This window comes from Charadrius vociferus, unplaced genomic scaffold, assembly GCF_000708025.1.
Source record: "Charadrius vociferus isolate BGI_N301 unplaced genomic scaffold, ASM70802v2 scaffold1778, whole genome shotgun sequence".
Classification (NCBI taxonomy): Eukaryota; Metazoa; Chordata; class Aves; order Charadriiformes; family Charadriidae; genus Charadrius; species Charadrius vociferus.
The window spans coordinates 18,325-31,838 of record NW_009649501.1 but is presented as its reverse complement, the minus strand read 5'-3'; the positions used below and the strand labels follow the sequence as shown (position 1 = coordinate 31,838).

At 51.6% G+C, this 13,514-nt stretch overlaps 1 protein-coding gene across 1 annotated transcript; it reads left to right on the top strand.

Moving 5' to 3' along the window:
• The first annotated feature begins 1,677 nt into the window (after positions 1-1,677).
• On the top strand, positions 1,678-12,397 carry ADAR (adenosine deaminase, RNA-specific). Its single transcript, XM_009890007.1, has 14 exons — positions 1,678-3,131; positions 4,560-4,746; positions 4,828-4,985; positions 5,394-5,535; positions 5,730-5,947; positions 6,349-6,505; positions 7,527-7,698; positions 8,284-8,377; positions 9,782-9,910; positions 10,021-10,154; positions 10,635-10,817; positions 11,254-11,366; positions 11,734-11,861; positions 12,157-12,397. Exons 1-14 carry the CDS (start codon positions 1,678-1,680, stop codon positions 12,395-12,397), a joined length of 3,510 nt encoding a protein of 1,169 aa, XP_009888309.1.
• The last annotated feature ends 1,117 nt before the right edge of the window (positions 12,398-13,514 follow it).

Below are 13,514 nucleotides of genomic sequence, written 5' to 3'. Positions count from 1 at the left end.
GGCGTGGCATCATCGCCGGTACCGGGGGAAGGAGCTTCCCTCTGGGGTTTGCTGTCCCGGTCCAGCTGTGGCGGCCGCTGGGAAGGAAGCTCGGGGCTTTGAGCGCTCTCAGAACCGAGCACCATTGGGGAAGGCCGAAATCCAACCTCCCGTCCTTTCCCTGCGAGCTCCCCGGGCGGGGCGGGGCGGCCGTTGCGGGAACGGGAACCGAAACCGAAAGGGAGCTCGCAGCCATCTTGCCGGGGTGACCGGTTGCCCGCAGCCCGCCCGGCGGCGCCTCCCCACCCCGGCAGATGTTGTGCGGGTCGGGGTTTCTATATTCCATTTATTTTCTCACCAAATAAGGGAATTTAGCGTATGGATGAGACCGAGGTAAGAGCGTTTTTTAAAATACCACTCTTCCTGCCTTTGGCTCAGGGATCGCTTTTAAAACGAGTTCACAGAGTAGGGGGCGGTGAGACCCCCCCCCCTCGCTGCCCTGAGCCTCCCCAGCACCACACGAGGAGCCCGGGTTTATCGAGTTTGGTAAAATAAGTCACGGTGGTGGCAGCTGGGTGCAGATGGAGACTGGTAATGCACTTGTTTAATGAAAGGGAAATTTAAGTTGGCCTTGAGGCGTGTTTGATGAAGATAGGGAGCTTTACGAAGATACGGCTTACACCGGAAAAAACTATCTTTATGAAGATCGGTGCCTTAAAGAGGTCACCGGGAGGAAGGTAGGACGGGGACGTAGCAGCAGGTATCAGTTGCATGTTTTTATCCACTCAGTTTCCCATCCTGCTGTTGTCAAAGAACCAAAATATAGCCTGGACTGGGTTACTTATTTTTAAAAAGCATATTAAAAGCTTAGATTTATGTCGTGTACCTGAGGGGGGTAGCACAACTGTCTGTGATATGAGTGAATATTTGGGCTACCGTCCAAAATAACTTTTCATACTGTTGCCATCTGCATACCTATCCAATTTCTCTGCGTGTTACTGCTTTACTTCCCCAGTGGCGTGCTGCGTTACCTCTACGGGTCGCTTAATGTCCAGGAAGCAAAGGACATTTGGGGTTTCAGACTTTTTTTGGCCGTGAGTCTGAGAACTGTTGCAGCTCTGTCCTGTTTGACTGTGTGAGCTGCTTCACCTCCTTGTGCTGCTTCACCTCCTAATGCCCCCATTTTTCCGACTGCAAAGCAGGTCTGAGATTCTCCTCTCCCTCAGGGCAGAGGAATGCAACTCGCTTGTGTTTTGGAAGCGCAGGGTTGAGCCTTCGACAGATGGCATCACGAAAAGACAAACTGCTCCTGTGCAGCTAGCTTGAAATTCAGTCCAACGGGAGCCGAGGGTCGCTCTTATTAAAGCTGTTTCTCGTTGTTAACTTCACCTGCGACTCCTGCCTGCTGGGTTCTGTGCTGGGCAGACACAGAGTTTGCTATTTGTGTTTACATGAATAATTTAGACTCGGAAAGCTTGACGAGGTGAAGATGCTTGAAATGCCTCAGTAGCAGGGAAGCTGTTTAAACTGCGTTTCTGGAATCCTACAGTTGTGTAAATATGTTCTGAATTGTGGTGGTTGTTTTTTTTTCCTCCTAGGAGACGCCTGTTCAGGACAGCCGAGTGCGGAGTGAATTGCAGGTCCCCTTCTTCTGCCGCGCAAGCGGCCCAATTCCCACGTGTGTCCCAGCAGTGCGCTATGAACAGAGGCACTGGTCGCGGCAGAGGCTCGTATCTTACCCGCTCAAGACGTAACCACCCCAACTCTAATCAAGGTTTTTTTAACCGCCCTAATACCCCACGAGAAACTAATCAGGAAACCTTTTTACACCAGCAGTTCCTAACAGAGCAGGACACTGAAGTCTGTTTGCTTCAGGGACAGGGATCGTACGACGCGTCACATATCAGAGACGTGCGAGCTGCGGCACCAGCTCCTGCAGAGAGATGGCAACCCAGCTGCAGCAGAGCAGGATGGCGTAGGTTCTCCAGCAAGTGTCCGTGGGTAGAAACTTCACCACGTTATTGCCCTCCTCGGTACTGTCGTCAAGAGAACTTGGAGAGAGATTCTGATGCCGTCAGGCTGAATTTCCAGAGACTATCTCTTGCTGGACAAGACTGTGAACAAGAAATTCTGACTATTTTCAGGCAACTGGGGGAGGGGAAGACTTGTACAGTCCATGATCTTGTACGTAAACTTAAAACTCAAAAAAAAGAGGTCAACCGTGTCTTGTATAAACTCTTCAAAGAAGGCAAGTTGCACAAAGGTGGAGAGACGCCGCCGCTGTGGAGGATTGCCAGCCCAAGCGCAGGGAGAGAAAGAAGCCCAACTGACTACAGCTGTGGTCGCACAGATCCAGCTTGTGAGAGCGGAGGAGGAGAGAGGAGTGCAGTTGACTCGGGAGACGCCGAACCCATGATGGCTGAGACGAAGGACAAAATCTGCAACTACTTGTTCAGCGTAGCAGAAACAACGGCGCTCAACCTTGCCAAAAACATCGGGTTTTCGAGGGCCAAGGACGTTAATGCCTTTCTTAGCGCTCTGGAAAAGCTGGGAGATGTCCACAAGCAGAACACAAGCCCCCCACGGTGGTCCCTGACAGACAGGAAGCGTGAGCGGATGCAGATGCGGCTGAAGGCCAGCGCGGTAACGCAGGTGACGGATCCCACACCTGAGTCAGGTTTTCCACCTTCCTCTGTTCCTCCATGTCCCCAGGAGATGACCATAGCTTCACCAGCAGTGACGACGTCGGAAGAAGAAGAAAGTATAGAAAACGGGCAGCAGCCTTTGGGGCAAGCGGATCAGAGCGATGCCAGTGACACGGAAGCAGCCCCACCTGAGGACACTAAGCCTGAATTTGCCAGTTTGAGTAATTATGATAACTCTGAAAATGGCAAGTGGGCCACGGATGATATCCCAGATAATCTAAACACTATCAACAAGCAGCCCGATGAGTCAGAATCCATCATGAATTCCCAGTCTTCCCCCAGTTACGCTGCCCAGTTTGAAACCGCTTTCCCTTGTACGCCTGTAGAGAAACTGATGGCTTGTCAGGAGAAGAACCCCGTGAGTGGCCTTACCGAATATTCCCAGTACACGTACCAGCACTGTGAGTTTGCCATGCTGGAGCAGAGCGGACCCTCTCACGAGCCACGGTAAGAAAATTTCCTACCTTTCCTGAGCTGTCATTTTGCTTAAAATGATCTGACTTCAACTTCTGACTTCAACTGACTTCAACTTCAGACTTCTGAAGTGCCCGCTCGTTCACATTTACTTCATTTCAGAAGGATTAGCTTAGTTGATTCGTTGCAGTATCTTTAAAAAAAAAAAAGCACAACAACACAAGGCTAAAATTTAACGCCACGTAGCCCAATTTTAGGCCCCCTACACCTCATTCTGAGCAGCGAAGGTGGGATTTGTCTCTTCAGCCAGGTGCTGCCTGATGTAATCACTCGGCTTTCAGTTTGACGCCACGTAGCCCAATTTTAGGCCCCCTGCACCTCATTCTGAGCAGCGGAGGTGGGATTCGTCTCTTCAGCCAGGTGCTGTCTGATGTAATCACTCGGCTTTCAGTTGTATATGGGGAAACCGGTATTTCTAAGCTACCTCTGAAGATGCTCTCACCCTGAAAGTGTTCTAAAGGGAGCACAGAACAAAGTGCTTGAGTGCAGATGTCTTGGGTTAGACCAGGTGAACCCACTCGAGACGTTTCTGCGGTGTAGCCGGGCAGAGCAGCCTGTGTGAGCGGAGCACGTAGCATGACACCAGGGTTTGCGTAGTCAGTCTCTGGAGTCCTGCTTCCCTTTGCTAAATCATGGCTGTTCCTGAGCACTGGCGAGACGGTGAAAAGCACTATCTGTTTCACACTGGAATACGTCAATAGATCCGCTAGACAGGAAAATTGGCCTGATTTTGAAAGATGGAGTCCCAGGCTTTTTTTTTATTTTTGGTAAGGAGGGATCTGAATGGATTCAGCCCCATAACCTCTCTCCAGATCTGGTTTGACCCGTTCTCGTCGGAAGCAGGTTTCCTCTGTGTAGGGCGGAAGGTCAGAAGAGAAGATGTGTTTTGTTAGAGTTCACAGGGAGGAGAGAGAGACAGAAGCATTGAAGGCAAGAGGTTTATGTGAGGCAGCACCTCTCTGAGATGGTGTGAGTGCAGCAGATAGCCAGGGAACATGCCAGAGGGACGAGTAACCCTGAATGACCAGGTGCAGATGGAACAGCGCAGGCTGCTTTTAAGCTTTCTTCATCCCTGTGCAGGAGACATAACCCAACAGCTCTCATTACACGTCTCTGGCGCTTGTGGAATAACGCAATTCAGCCTGTTCCTTCAGAGCAAAATCTGGAGCTGCCCCTCTGTCGTGAACAGTTCTGGAAACACGATGAACTGAGGCCCGGATGCAGAGCTGTCGGGGCACCCTTGGTATTTTTATCTTCTGCACATGGCAGCCTGAGTTTGCTCTCCCTGCCAGAAGCTAGGTGTTCCTCCTCACTTGAACTCCAAGAGCAGTCTTACCTGCTTGCTCTGAGAAGATCGCACCTTTACCTCCCGATTTACCTCTTTGGTTTTCTCTTCCAAAGATTTAAGTTCCAGGCAGTGATTAATGGGCGCCGATTCCCGCCAGCAGAAGCAGGGAGCAAAAAACTCGCTAAACAGGAGGCAGCAGCTAACGCTATGAAGGTCCTGATGAGTGAAGCGGAGAATGGAAGACATGGTGGAATTAAATATGAAGAGCCGTTTCCCTCCGACAACTCCGAACCAGAATTGGTGAGTCTTGGTTTTGTTACTTGTGAGGGTGATCAGACGGTGTTTAGTCTGAAACTGGTTTCCTCCCTCTTCTCTCTGTAGCCTTTGCATCCGGAGCCAGAGCCATCGTCTGCTCCAGCTCATCTCAGCTTGCTTCCAGGGAAGCACCCTATCAGCGTATTAATGGAGTACGGGCAAAAATCAGGGAACACGATTGAATTCCAGCTGCTGTCTCAGGAAGGTCCACCTCATGATCCTAGGTACGGCATATTGGGGAGCAGAGCTTTGGGGAGGATAGAAACCCTTTCTTTAATATCCTTCCTCTTCAGCACGCTACCCATGTTCCTGGACTTGGCACTGACCTAGCTGAGTGTTCCTCTTATGCAAGGAGTCTGGGCATAGCTTCTCCAAGACATCTGCCTCCAGAAGGAGACCAAAATCAACCTCATTTCTCAGAGAAAGGATGCTGTTTCTTGTACCAGACCAGGAACAGGTTCCAGTCCTGTACCTTGCCTGGTAGTGGTCTACTGGGGAGTATTTAGGGCCATCGTGGTAGATTTAAATTAGAGATAACCCAGAAGGATTTCACTTGAACTGGGAGAAAGGGATAATAAATAGATCCAGACACCTATGCTTAACATTTTTCATATGCTATAATGTCCTGTCAGGTTCAGCTACTGTGTGAAAATGGGTGACCAAATTTTCCCTGCTGTGGTAGGAAACAGCAAGAAGGGAGCAAAGCAAATGGCAGCAGAAGTTGCTGTGAAGATTCTTTCTGGAGAGTCTGTACCCCATGTCTTGCCTGAACAGGTACAAAGAGCTTCTTTATAAGACCCGAGTGGTTTGGGTTGGGTTCCCCCCCCTGCTGTTATTTCATGTTCCACTGGATTTCACCCCACGAGGTCCGGTGCTGGCTCTGGCAGAGGTTTGCTGAGCGCTCTTGGCCTGTGGTAAGACCAGCTGCTCAGGATTTAACAGCCTTCTCCTGTCTAACTCTGCTCTAGTCTGTTGTGAAGCCCCATGGTGACCAGTCCATGCAGAGCTGCGGATCGTGGATCGCTGCTCCAGATGAATCCCAGGTGGCGAAAACGAAGGGTGTCGGGGAGCTCATCAAATACCTTAATGTCAATCCCGTCAGCGGCCTGCTGGAATACGCCCGCTCCAATGGCTTTGCTGCAGAGTTCAAACTCATTGACCAGTCAGGACCTCCCCACGACCCCAAGTAAGTAGCTGCGTCTACTGGAGCGCTGTCCCTGGAGGTGTTTAAAACACGGGCAGACGCGGTGTCGAGGGACATGGTTTAGTAGTGGACTTGGCAGTGTTGGGTCAACGGTTGGACTCGATGATCTTCAAGGTCCCTTCCAACCTAGATGATTTTATGATTCTGTGATCTGTCCAGCAGGAAATTTTGCACTGCTGCTGTTGTCCTGGAGAAAGGGCAGAGGATGCAAAATTCCTGTTGCAGTTCAAGATGACAACGGGCTGAGCCACTGCCTCTGCCAGACCTTATGTCCAGAGGACAATTAAGCTACCTCCACTCCTCTCTCCACTGACAGAATTTAGGAACCAGACTGAAATCCATAGGTTTCTTGGTTTCTCAGAGGTGCGCTGCCGTCTTTATAGGTTTGTCTATCAGGCGAAGGTTGGAGGCCGCTGGTTCCCAGCTGTAACTGCACACAATAAGAAGCAGGGCAAGCAGGAGGCAGCGGATGCAGCGCTCAGAGTCCTGATTGGGGAAACAGAGAAGATGGAGCGCATGGAAGGGATGAACATCACTGAGGTAAATCCTCTTCCTCCAAAGCTGGCGCTGCTTTTCTAGCCCTGCCTGTCCTGTGCCTTTCAGTCCAGCAGAAAAACGCCTTCAGGATCAACTGTGAGATCTTTGTCCTCTGAAGGTGTAAATAAGCTGACATTTTCTTGAAGTGGGTTAGATGTTTCCTCAGGGCGCAGATGTACTCTTCCCTCCTGCTGGCATCTGCTGTAGGGCTAAATTATCATCAGATTCTTCCACAAGCCACTGAAATGTGTTCCTGTGGTGGAGCAGGAACACGCTCATTTTTAATTCTGTGACTTTTCTATTTTTTTGTCCTTCCAAATTCCTTCATGCTGCGTTAAAAATTGTGTGTCAGCTCGAAAAACCCATGCATCAGATAAGAGCAAAGCTCTGGTTGTGTCAGGATGGCTGTCCCAAACCTGCGCTGCTTTAAATCACACTTAAGAGTTTTGTGATCTCTTAAAAGCTGCATTCCAGGCTGCACAGCTGAGCGCGGCAGCTGTGGCTCTAAATAGAAAAGCCATCAGGGAGGATTTGTCAGTCAGCAGTGCTAGAGGAGGCAAGTGCCCGTCTGCCATGGGAGTGACTGTGCCGTCTCCTCGCAGGCAGCCAGGGAAGGAATTCCTCCTCCAAAGCCAGCAACAGATTTCCTTGGCTGAGTCTCTGGGAACAGGCAGGATGGGGTTTGTTCCTTTGCGAGGGGGGTTTCCCCTGGCAATCTCGGGAGGCCATTCCTCAGCTCGTTCTGCTTGCTGCCAGGAGGAGAGCTTGCTGCTGGCTCTTAATGATGTGCTCAAAGCAGAACTCAAAACGTCGGACAGGTTTTTTTCCCCAGAAATACCTGAAAGAACTTCACCCACCCCTTGACGCGATGCTGTCCAACCCCAACTTGTGCCGCCTGTAGCTCGTGTTTTCTATGTTCCTGCCTTCTGCTCGGATAACTGTGCTTCGGGTTAGCTGCTTCTTGAGCCGCCTTGTGACCTGCTCATGATCTCTTAGCAATCCTGGTCTTGTGTCCCCGTTGCAGCTCCCCGTGAGCGGCAGTACCCTACCCGATCAGATGGCTATGCTGAGCCACCAGCGCTTCAACACCCTCACTGCTCGCATCCAGCACAGTCTGCTCGGGCGGAAGATCCTGGCTGCCATCATCATGCGGAAAGGAAACAAGGGCCTGGGAGTGGTGGTCAGCATCGGAACGGGTATGAACAGCTTCTTCCAGCACAGGCTGAGCTCTCCCTTCCCTGCTAGATTCCCTGTCGGCTACGACTAGGGAATGGCTCTTGCTGTAGGCTTCTTCGGAGGGCAAGAAACGTTCCCAGGGTTCGCGTGGTGTCACAAGTGATTTGGTTAGAGAGAGGGAACAAAGCGAATGTGCCTGCAGCTATATTGCTCTTAATCTTTGCTTGCATTGCTGCGCGCTAGCCTGTGCATCAGAGCATGGATTCCTCGCGTCGTTCGGCACAAGATCCCCCAGCTCCTCTCAGCTACGTGCGCCTTAGCTGCCTTCCTGCCACGCTTCCACCCAGAGCGGTGGGCTGAAAAGTGCTCAGGAAGGGACACTGCCCCTAAACCTGTGGCAATTTAAGTCTTTGCTGTCCCTACAGTAGCGTGTGCTCTTTGTCCCTTTATCCTCCTAACTGCTTGGATCAGGATAATTATTTAATAGTCAGGGTGCTGCTGCTGCTCAGGAGCCCAAAGTAGTAAAACTTGAAGCAAGGTGAAACCCTCCCTCTGCCTGTGAAGCGGTGTGTTGACTTTGACACTTGCCTTTTTATTTATTTCAGGTAATCGTTGCGTGAAAGGAGAAGAGCTGAGCTTGAAGGGGGAGACAGTGAACGACTGTCACGCAGAAATCATTTCTCGAAGAGGCTTTGTGAGGTGAGACAAGGGGAAACCCGAAGGAGAGGGGCTTGCCAAGAGGTGCTGACCCATCCTAAAGGGATGTAGCTCTGACGGTTCCTCGCTGTGTTGAGAGAGGCTGTGATCCTCTTAACACTACTGTTTACCCGTGTGTTGTTAAATAGAGGGAAGTGATTTCTGATAAGAAAGGGCCATGCCTGAATGGTGCCCAAATTAGTACCGAACTGGAAACTTGCCAAGAGCCCAAGGGCTGCATCTGATGTACTTAAAATAAAGCATCCTGCAGAGGCTGCTTGGCCGGCACGCAACGCGCTGTCTGAGCACAGCTCCGAGCCGAGGTGCTGGGGAATCTGCGGGGCCAGGTCCGTCCCCCCCGCCATGGCCTTTCTGGATCTGGGTGCAGAAGGCTTCAGGAAAACATATCGAATGTGTTTGCGTTGATAAGTCAGAAATCCTTTTTCATGGGTCGGCAAGGGTTTTCCCAACTAAACTGCGCAATTGTTCTCTTTATAAACACTCAGTGTGGCACTTCTGTTTTTTTTTTTTTTAAAAAAGAAAAACTAAAGCGAGATGAAGTTGGACTACCCTCGTTAATGTCTGCGCTTCCATTATGAACAGCAAAGTAGCTGCTTTCTTCAAGCCTTTGCCTGCTGCCACTCTACTCTGCGTTTCTCAGCACTGGAAGGTGTTGAGGGCAGGCCCCCGGCGAGCTGTAAAGTCAGAGGATTGCGCTCTTGCTTAATGTCTGTCTCAGCTGTTAATCTTCACAGTCGCGGCTGCTCTGGCACGGCAGAGCCTGTCAGAGATGAGAACAGCGAGCTCCACCTCTCCTTGCAAAATAAATGCCCGCACCGGCTCTGCTCGAGGAGTGAAGCTGCAGTTTTTCTTTAGCCCTTGACGCTATGTTGGACACCTCAAGGTTTTCCCTGTCCCCGGACAGAAGCGTAAAAGACGCAGTCATTGTAAACAGATCGTGAGGTTGTGCTAATAATACCACTTGTGTTCGGGTGCCTGCGGGGCTGCTTACTCTTAATGCAAACTCGGTGCTGACTAAAGGTGCTGGGTGAGCAACCTTGAAGTCTTCTTCACACTGGGATCAGGTGCATGCAAGCAGCAGCCAGCCAGGCTCCTTTCTCTCTCCTGCCGGTGCTTCCCTCCGCTCACCCGACAGAACGCTGATTTTTCTATTGCGTGTCCTGTGCGTGGTAGGAAATTCGCTTTATTTCATGCCTTTTCTGTAGCGTCGAACACTATTTGTTGGCTTCCAGGTTTTCTCAGCCGCAGCTCCTGGTCTTTGCTCTCCCGTGTGGCAGAACCGGGAGCTGGTGACTTGGTGCGACGACCCCGCCTGTCCCTGCTGGGTTGAAATGTTCCTTGTCTGAGGAGCAAAACAGCCTTTTGACATGATGTTGTTATTTCCAGGTTTCTCTATAGTGAGTTGATGAAGTATGACCCGTCCAATCCTTCCTCTGCAGAAGAGAGCATTTTTGAACCAGCGGGAGGGAAGAGACTCAAAATAAAGAGCAGCGTTACCTTTCACCTCTACGTCAGGTTCGTGCGGGGTGGTGCAGGGAGAGACCGGCGTCGGCAGCGCTGTCGCGGCCGTGGCCCTGGCTGTTTGCTGAGAGTCAGCGCTAACCTGGGGGGTGTTTGTTTTCTAGCACAGCACCTTGTGGAGACGGGGCGCTCTTTGATAAATCCTGCAGCGATCAGGCGAGCGTGGTGGGGCAAGCCCAGCATCAGCCACTCTTTGAGAACCCCAAACAAGGCAAGCTGCGGACCAAGGTGGAGAACGGTGAGTGCGTTCGCTCCCTGCACGCAGCGGGTGGCTCCAGTCCTCTCCTCTCAGCCTTTCTGGAGCTCCAGGGTTTCCTTACCCTCTCTCTGTGGGATTTGAAGCATTCAGGAGCCAAAGGGGGTGGATAAAAGGGATGGGGGCATTAGAAGGAGTCCCTTCTCCTTCCCCGGTCTGCCTGTTGGACTGCTCCGCTAGCAAGAGTACAGCTTTGCCACGAAGCTTCTATGTCTCTGACCTCCCTTTCAAGCGCTGTTTCATTCTGCTTCAGCAAAGTGGAAAATAACTCATCTGTAATCAGTACTGAGTTCCCTTTTTCATGTGATACTAAAATGTTCCCCAAACCCAGAGACAGACCGACTCCAGAGGTCACTCCATGCGTGTGCATAGAAGATAGTTTCTCGTGCAGTTGCTGACGGGGTTTTGTTTTATTGAATATCTGACTCTTTACAGAAAAGCTTTTCTTCTTCTCTTGTGCAGGGGAAGGTACCATTCCTGTGGAGTCGAGTGACATTGTGCCTACGTGGGATGGGATCCAGCACGGGGAGCGGCTGCGAACCATGTCCTGCAGCGACAAAATCTTACGCTGGAATATACTCGGCTTGCAAGGGGCGCTGCTGTCACACTTCATAGAACCGGTTTATCTCAGCTCTGTTACGCTCGGTACGGATGTGCTGCCCCGCTCCTACAGCGACGAGTAACCTCCCTTCCCCAAGTGACGGGAAAGCTTCTTTGTGGAGGCTGTGGGAGTAACAGACTGAACCGTCGCTCTTGGCAGAGCTGTGCTGTTTGGGAGTGAAAAGGGAGTTTGTGGATTTTATGCTGTGGGTGGAGTGGGTTTTTCTCCAAGGTTTGCGATTTTCAGAAGGCGCGTGTGATACAGGAAGGTGAGACAAAAATCGCCCGTTTGTGTCTTCAGTGAGAAATGTTGCACTCTATAAACCTCCATCTTACACATCTCGTGTATGCGTAGCTGTTGCTGATCCGCATGGCCGTGAGCTTTCTGGAGCTTGTGAGAAGCGCTGTGCTTTTGGGGGTTTGGTCTGTCCATCACCCGTGTCCTTCCTGTTTCCTAACGCCTTCGCGTCTGTCTTCACAGGTTACTTGTACAGTCAGGGTCATTTAACACGTGCCATCTGCTGCCGCCTGGCAAGAGACGGGAGCGTGCTGCAGGAAAGGCTCCGGGCTCCGTATCACATCAACCATCCCGAGGTACTGCGGGCCTGGCACCCCTTTGCCTTTTCATCCCCCGATTCCACCTCCTCCCTTGGGTTTCGGGCCTCGCTCCGCAGGGGAAGGTGTCCTGGCAGAAGCTTTACAGCCAGGGTCAGGAAACCTGCGCGCTTTGTGTCGTCCCACAGCGTGTGGGGCTTCCTGGCAATGACTTGATCTGGGAAAAAGGAGACCGAGGTCACCCCTGTAGCCTTCGGCTTAGTAAGAACCTAGTGCTTGCTGCTCTCGGGAGTTTGGGATGAGCTGAACCCCCGCCTGCAGGGGATGGAAGAGGGAAAAGGCTCCCCTTACCAGTGGGCTGGCGCAGCAGGACCGGTGTTCAGAAACCCTCTTGCTTCTCGCGCAGGTTGGGCGAGTCAGCGTATACGACTCCGCAAGGCAGACAGGCAAGACGAAGGAGTCTTCGGTGAATTGGTGTCTTGCTGATGAAAGCGAAGTTGAAGTCTTGGATGGCACAAAAGGGAAAGTAGATGGGTAAGAAGAGCTTCTCCTGACTCTGCTTTTCTTTTTGGGGGAAAGGGGGGCAGCTCTGAAGTCGCGAGTACACTCTGCACCTTACGTGTGGGGAGGGTTGGAGAGAGGGATTTCAAACTGATGTGAGCGAGCGCTCTCGAAGCAAAACACAATATTGCCCGGGCCCTACAACAGAGCCCTGCTGAGCCGAGAGATCTCACAGGCATCCCGTTGTGCCTTTTTCCCTGTGCCCCCTTCTCCTCTTTGCTCTTCTGAGTGTCGTGTCCTTCATTGCTGCCTTTGTCTCCCTTCTCAGACCCAAGCTGGAGGTGTCTCGTGTGTCCAAGAGGAAAATGTTCGCCCTCTTCCAGCAGTTATGTGCCAAGAACGACCGCAAAGACCTGCAGAACCTCTCGGTGTACTCGGATGCGAAGGAAGCAGCCACGGCATACCAAGAAGCCAAGCAGTGCTTCTTCAGCGCGCTGGAAGAGATGGGCTACGGCAGCTGGATCCGCAAACCCCAGGAGGAAGATAATTTCTCCTTCTCTGATGCATAATGAGACGCCCTGCGCGTGCAGCGGGGGGGTGAGCGCGCACAGGCGTGTGCATGGGTGTCTGCGTCCTTCTTCCAGCACCTTCTTTTTTGAAGTGAAATCAGGAACGTGCAGCAGTTTCCCCCGTAGGCCTGGCTGCCTTCTTTCTCTGCTCTCGTTACCCCGAGACCCTGCCCTTTCCCTTTTTAAAACGTGCATGAAAATTACTGTCTTTTTTTAAGCTAGGGCAGGCTCAGTCTCTGTTTGCTTTTATGTTTTCCTCGCCTCTGTTTTTGTTTTTGGGGTTTTTTTTTTTATAAAAGAAGGCACAAGAAACCAGAGGGACTCTTGGACTGTGAGCTCAAAACCTTCGGACCATGTACTGCATTGCACTGCGTTTCCCTCTGGCAGGTTTTGAGGCAAATTATTCTCTTTTGAGAGAGAGGAGAAAAAAAAAAAAGAAAAAAAAAAAAGGCAAAAAGTTGTCTGGCTGGTTTTATGTGTCTCTGTCGGAAGGTGGCTGGCAGCCCGGCTGAGCTGGGACATGGGACTGATCTTGGCAAGACAGCCGCCAGGACCAGCATAACATTCCACGTTAATAATAAAAAAAAAAAAAAAAAAAAAAAATTCTGTATTCCAGCTGGCTGCGGGCCGTGGGGGTGTGTGAATTCCTGCAGGGTGAGAGAGGGGCCCCGGGTGGAGCTGGGTGGGGTTTGGAGAGGAACGGGGCTGAGTTATCGTTTGCTAAATGACGAGTGATCTGCATAGAACTGTGCCAGTTGTGAATTAAGCCTCTCGCCTTAACCAGGGCCCTCTTGGGCAGAATTGAGCTCTCGGAGGGCTCCAGCGTACCCTGAAACGACGGGGCTCCTTCCCCCACTTCTCTCTTTGGGGTGGGGTGTCTCCTCTCCAGTCTGGGGAGGTCACTCAGGGGGCTGGTGGTGGCTGCAGGACATGCTGTGTGTCTGCTTGTCTGAGCTCAACCGTGCACTAGATGGTGAGAATCACAGAATGGTTTGGGTTGGAAGGGACCTTAAAGACAATCCAGTGCCACCCCCTGCCCTGGGCAGGGCCACCTCCCCCCAGCCCAGGTTGCCCCAAGCCCCGTCCAACCTGGCCTTGACCACCTCCAGGGATGGGG

Excerpts from the sequence above, each read along its gene's own strand:
- ADAR (XM_009890007.1), top strand. The coding sequence starts at position 1,678 with ATGAACAGAGGCACTGGTCGCGGCAGAGGCTCGTATCTTACCCGCTCA. Across the intron at positions 8,378-9,781 it reads TCTCGAAGAGGCTTTGTGAG|GTTTCTCTATAGTGAGTTGA; the intron begins GTGAGACAAGGG and ends TGTTATTTCCAG. Across the intron at positions 10,818-11,253 it reads TCTCAGCTCTGTTACGCTCG|GTTACTTGTACAGTCAGGGT; the intron begins GTACGGATGTGC and ends CTGTCTTCACAG.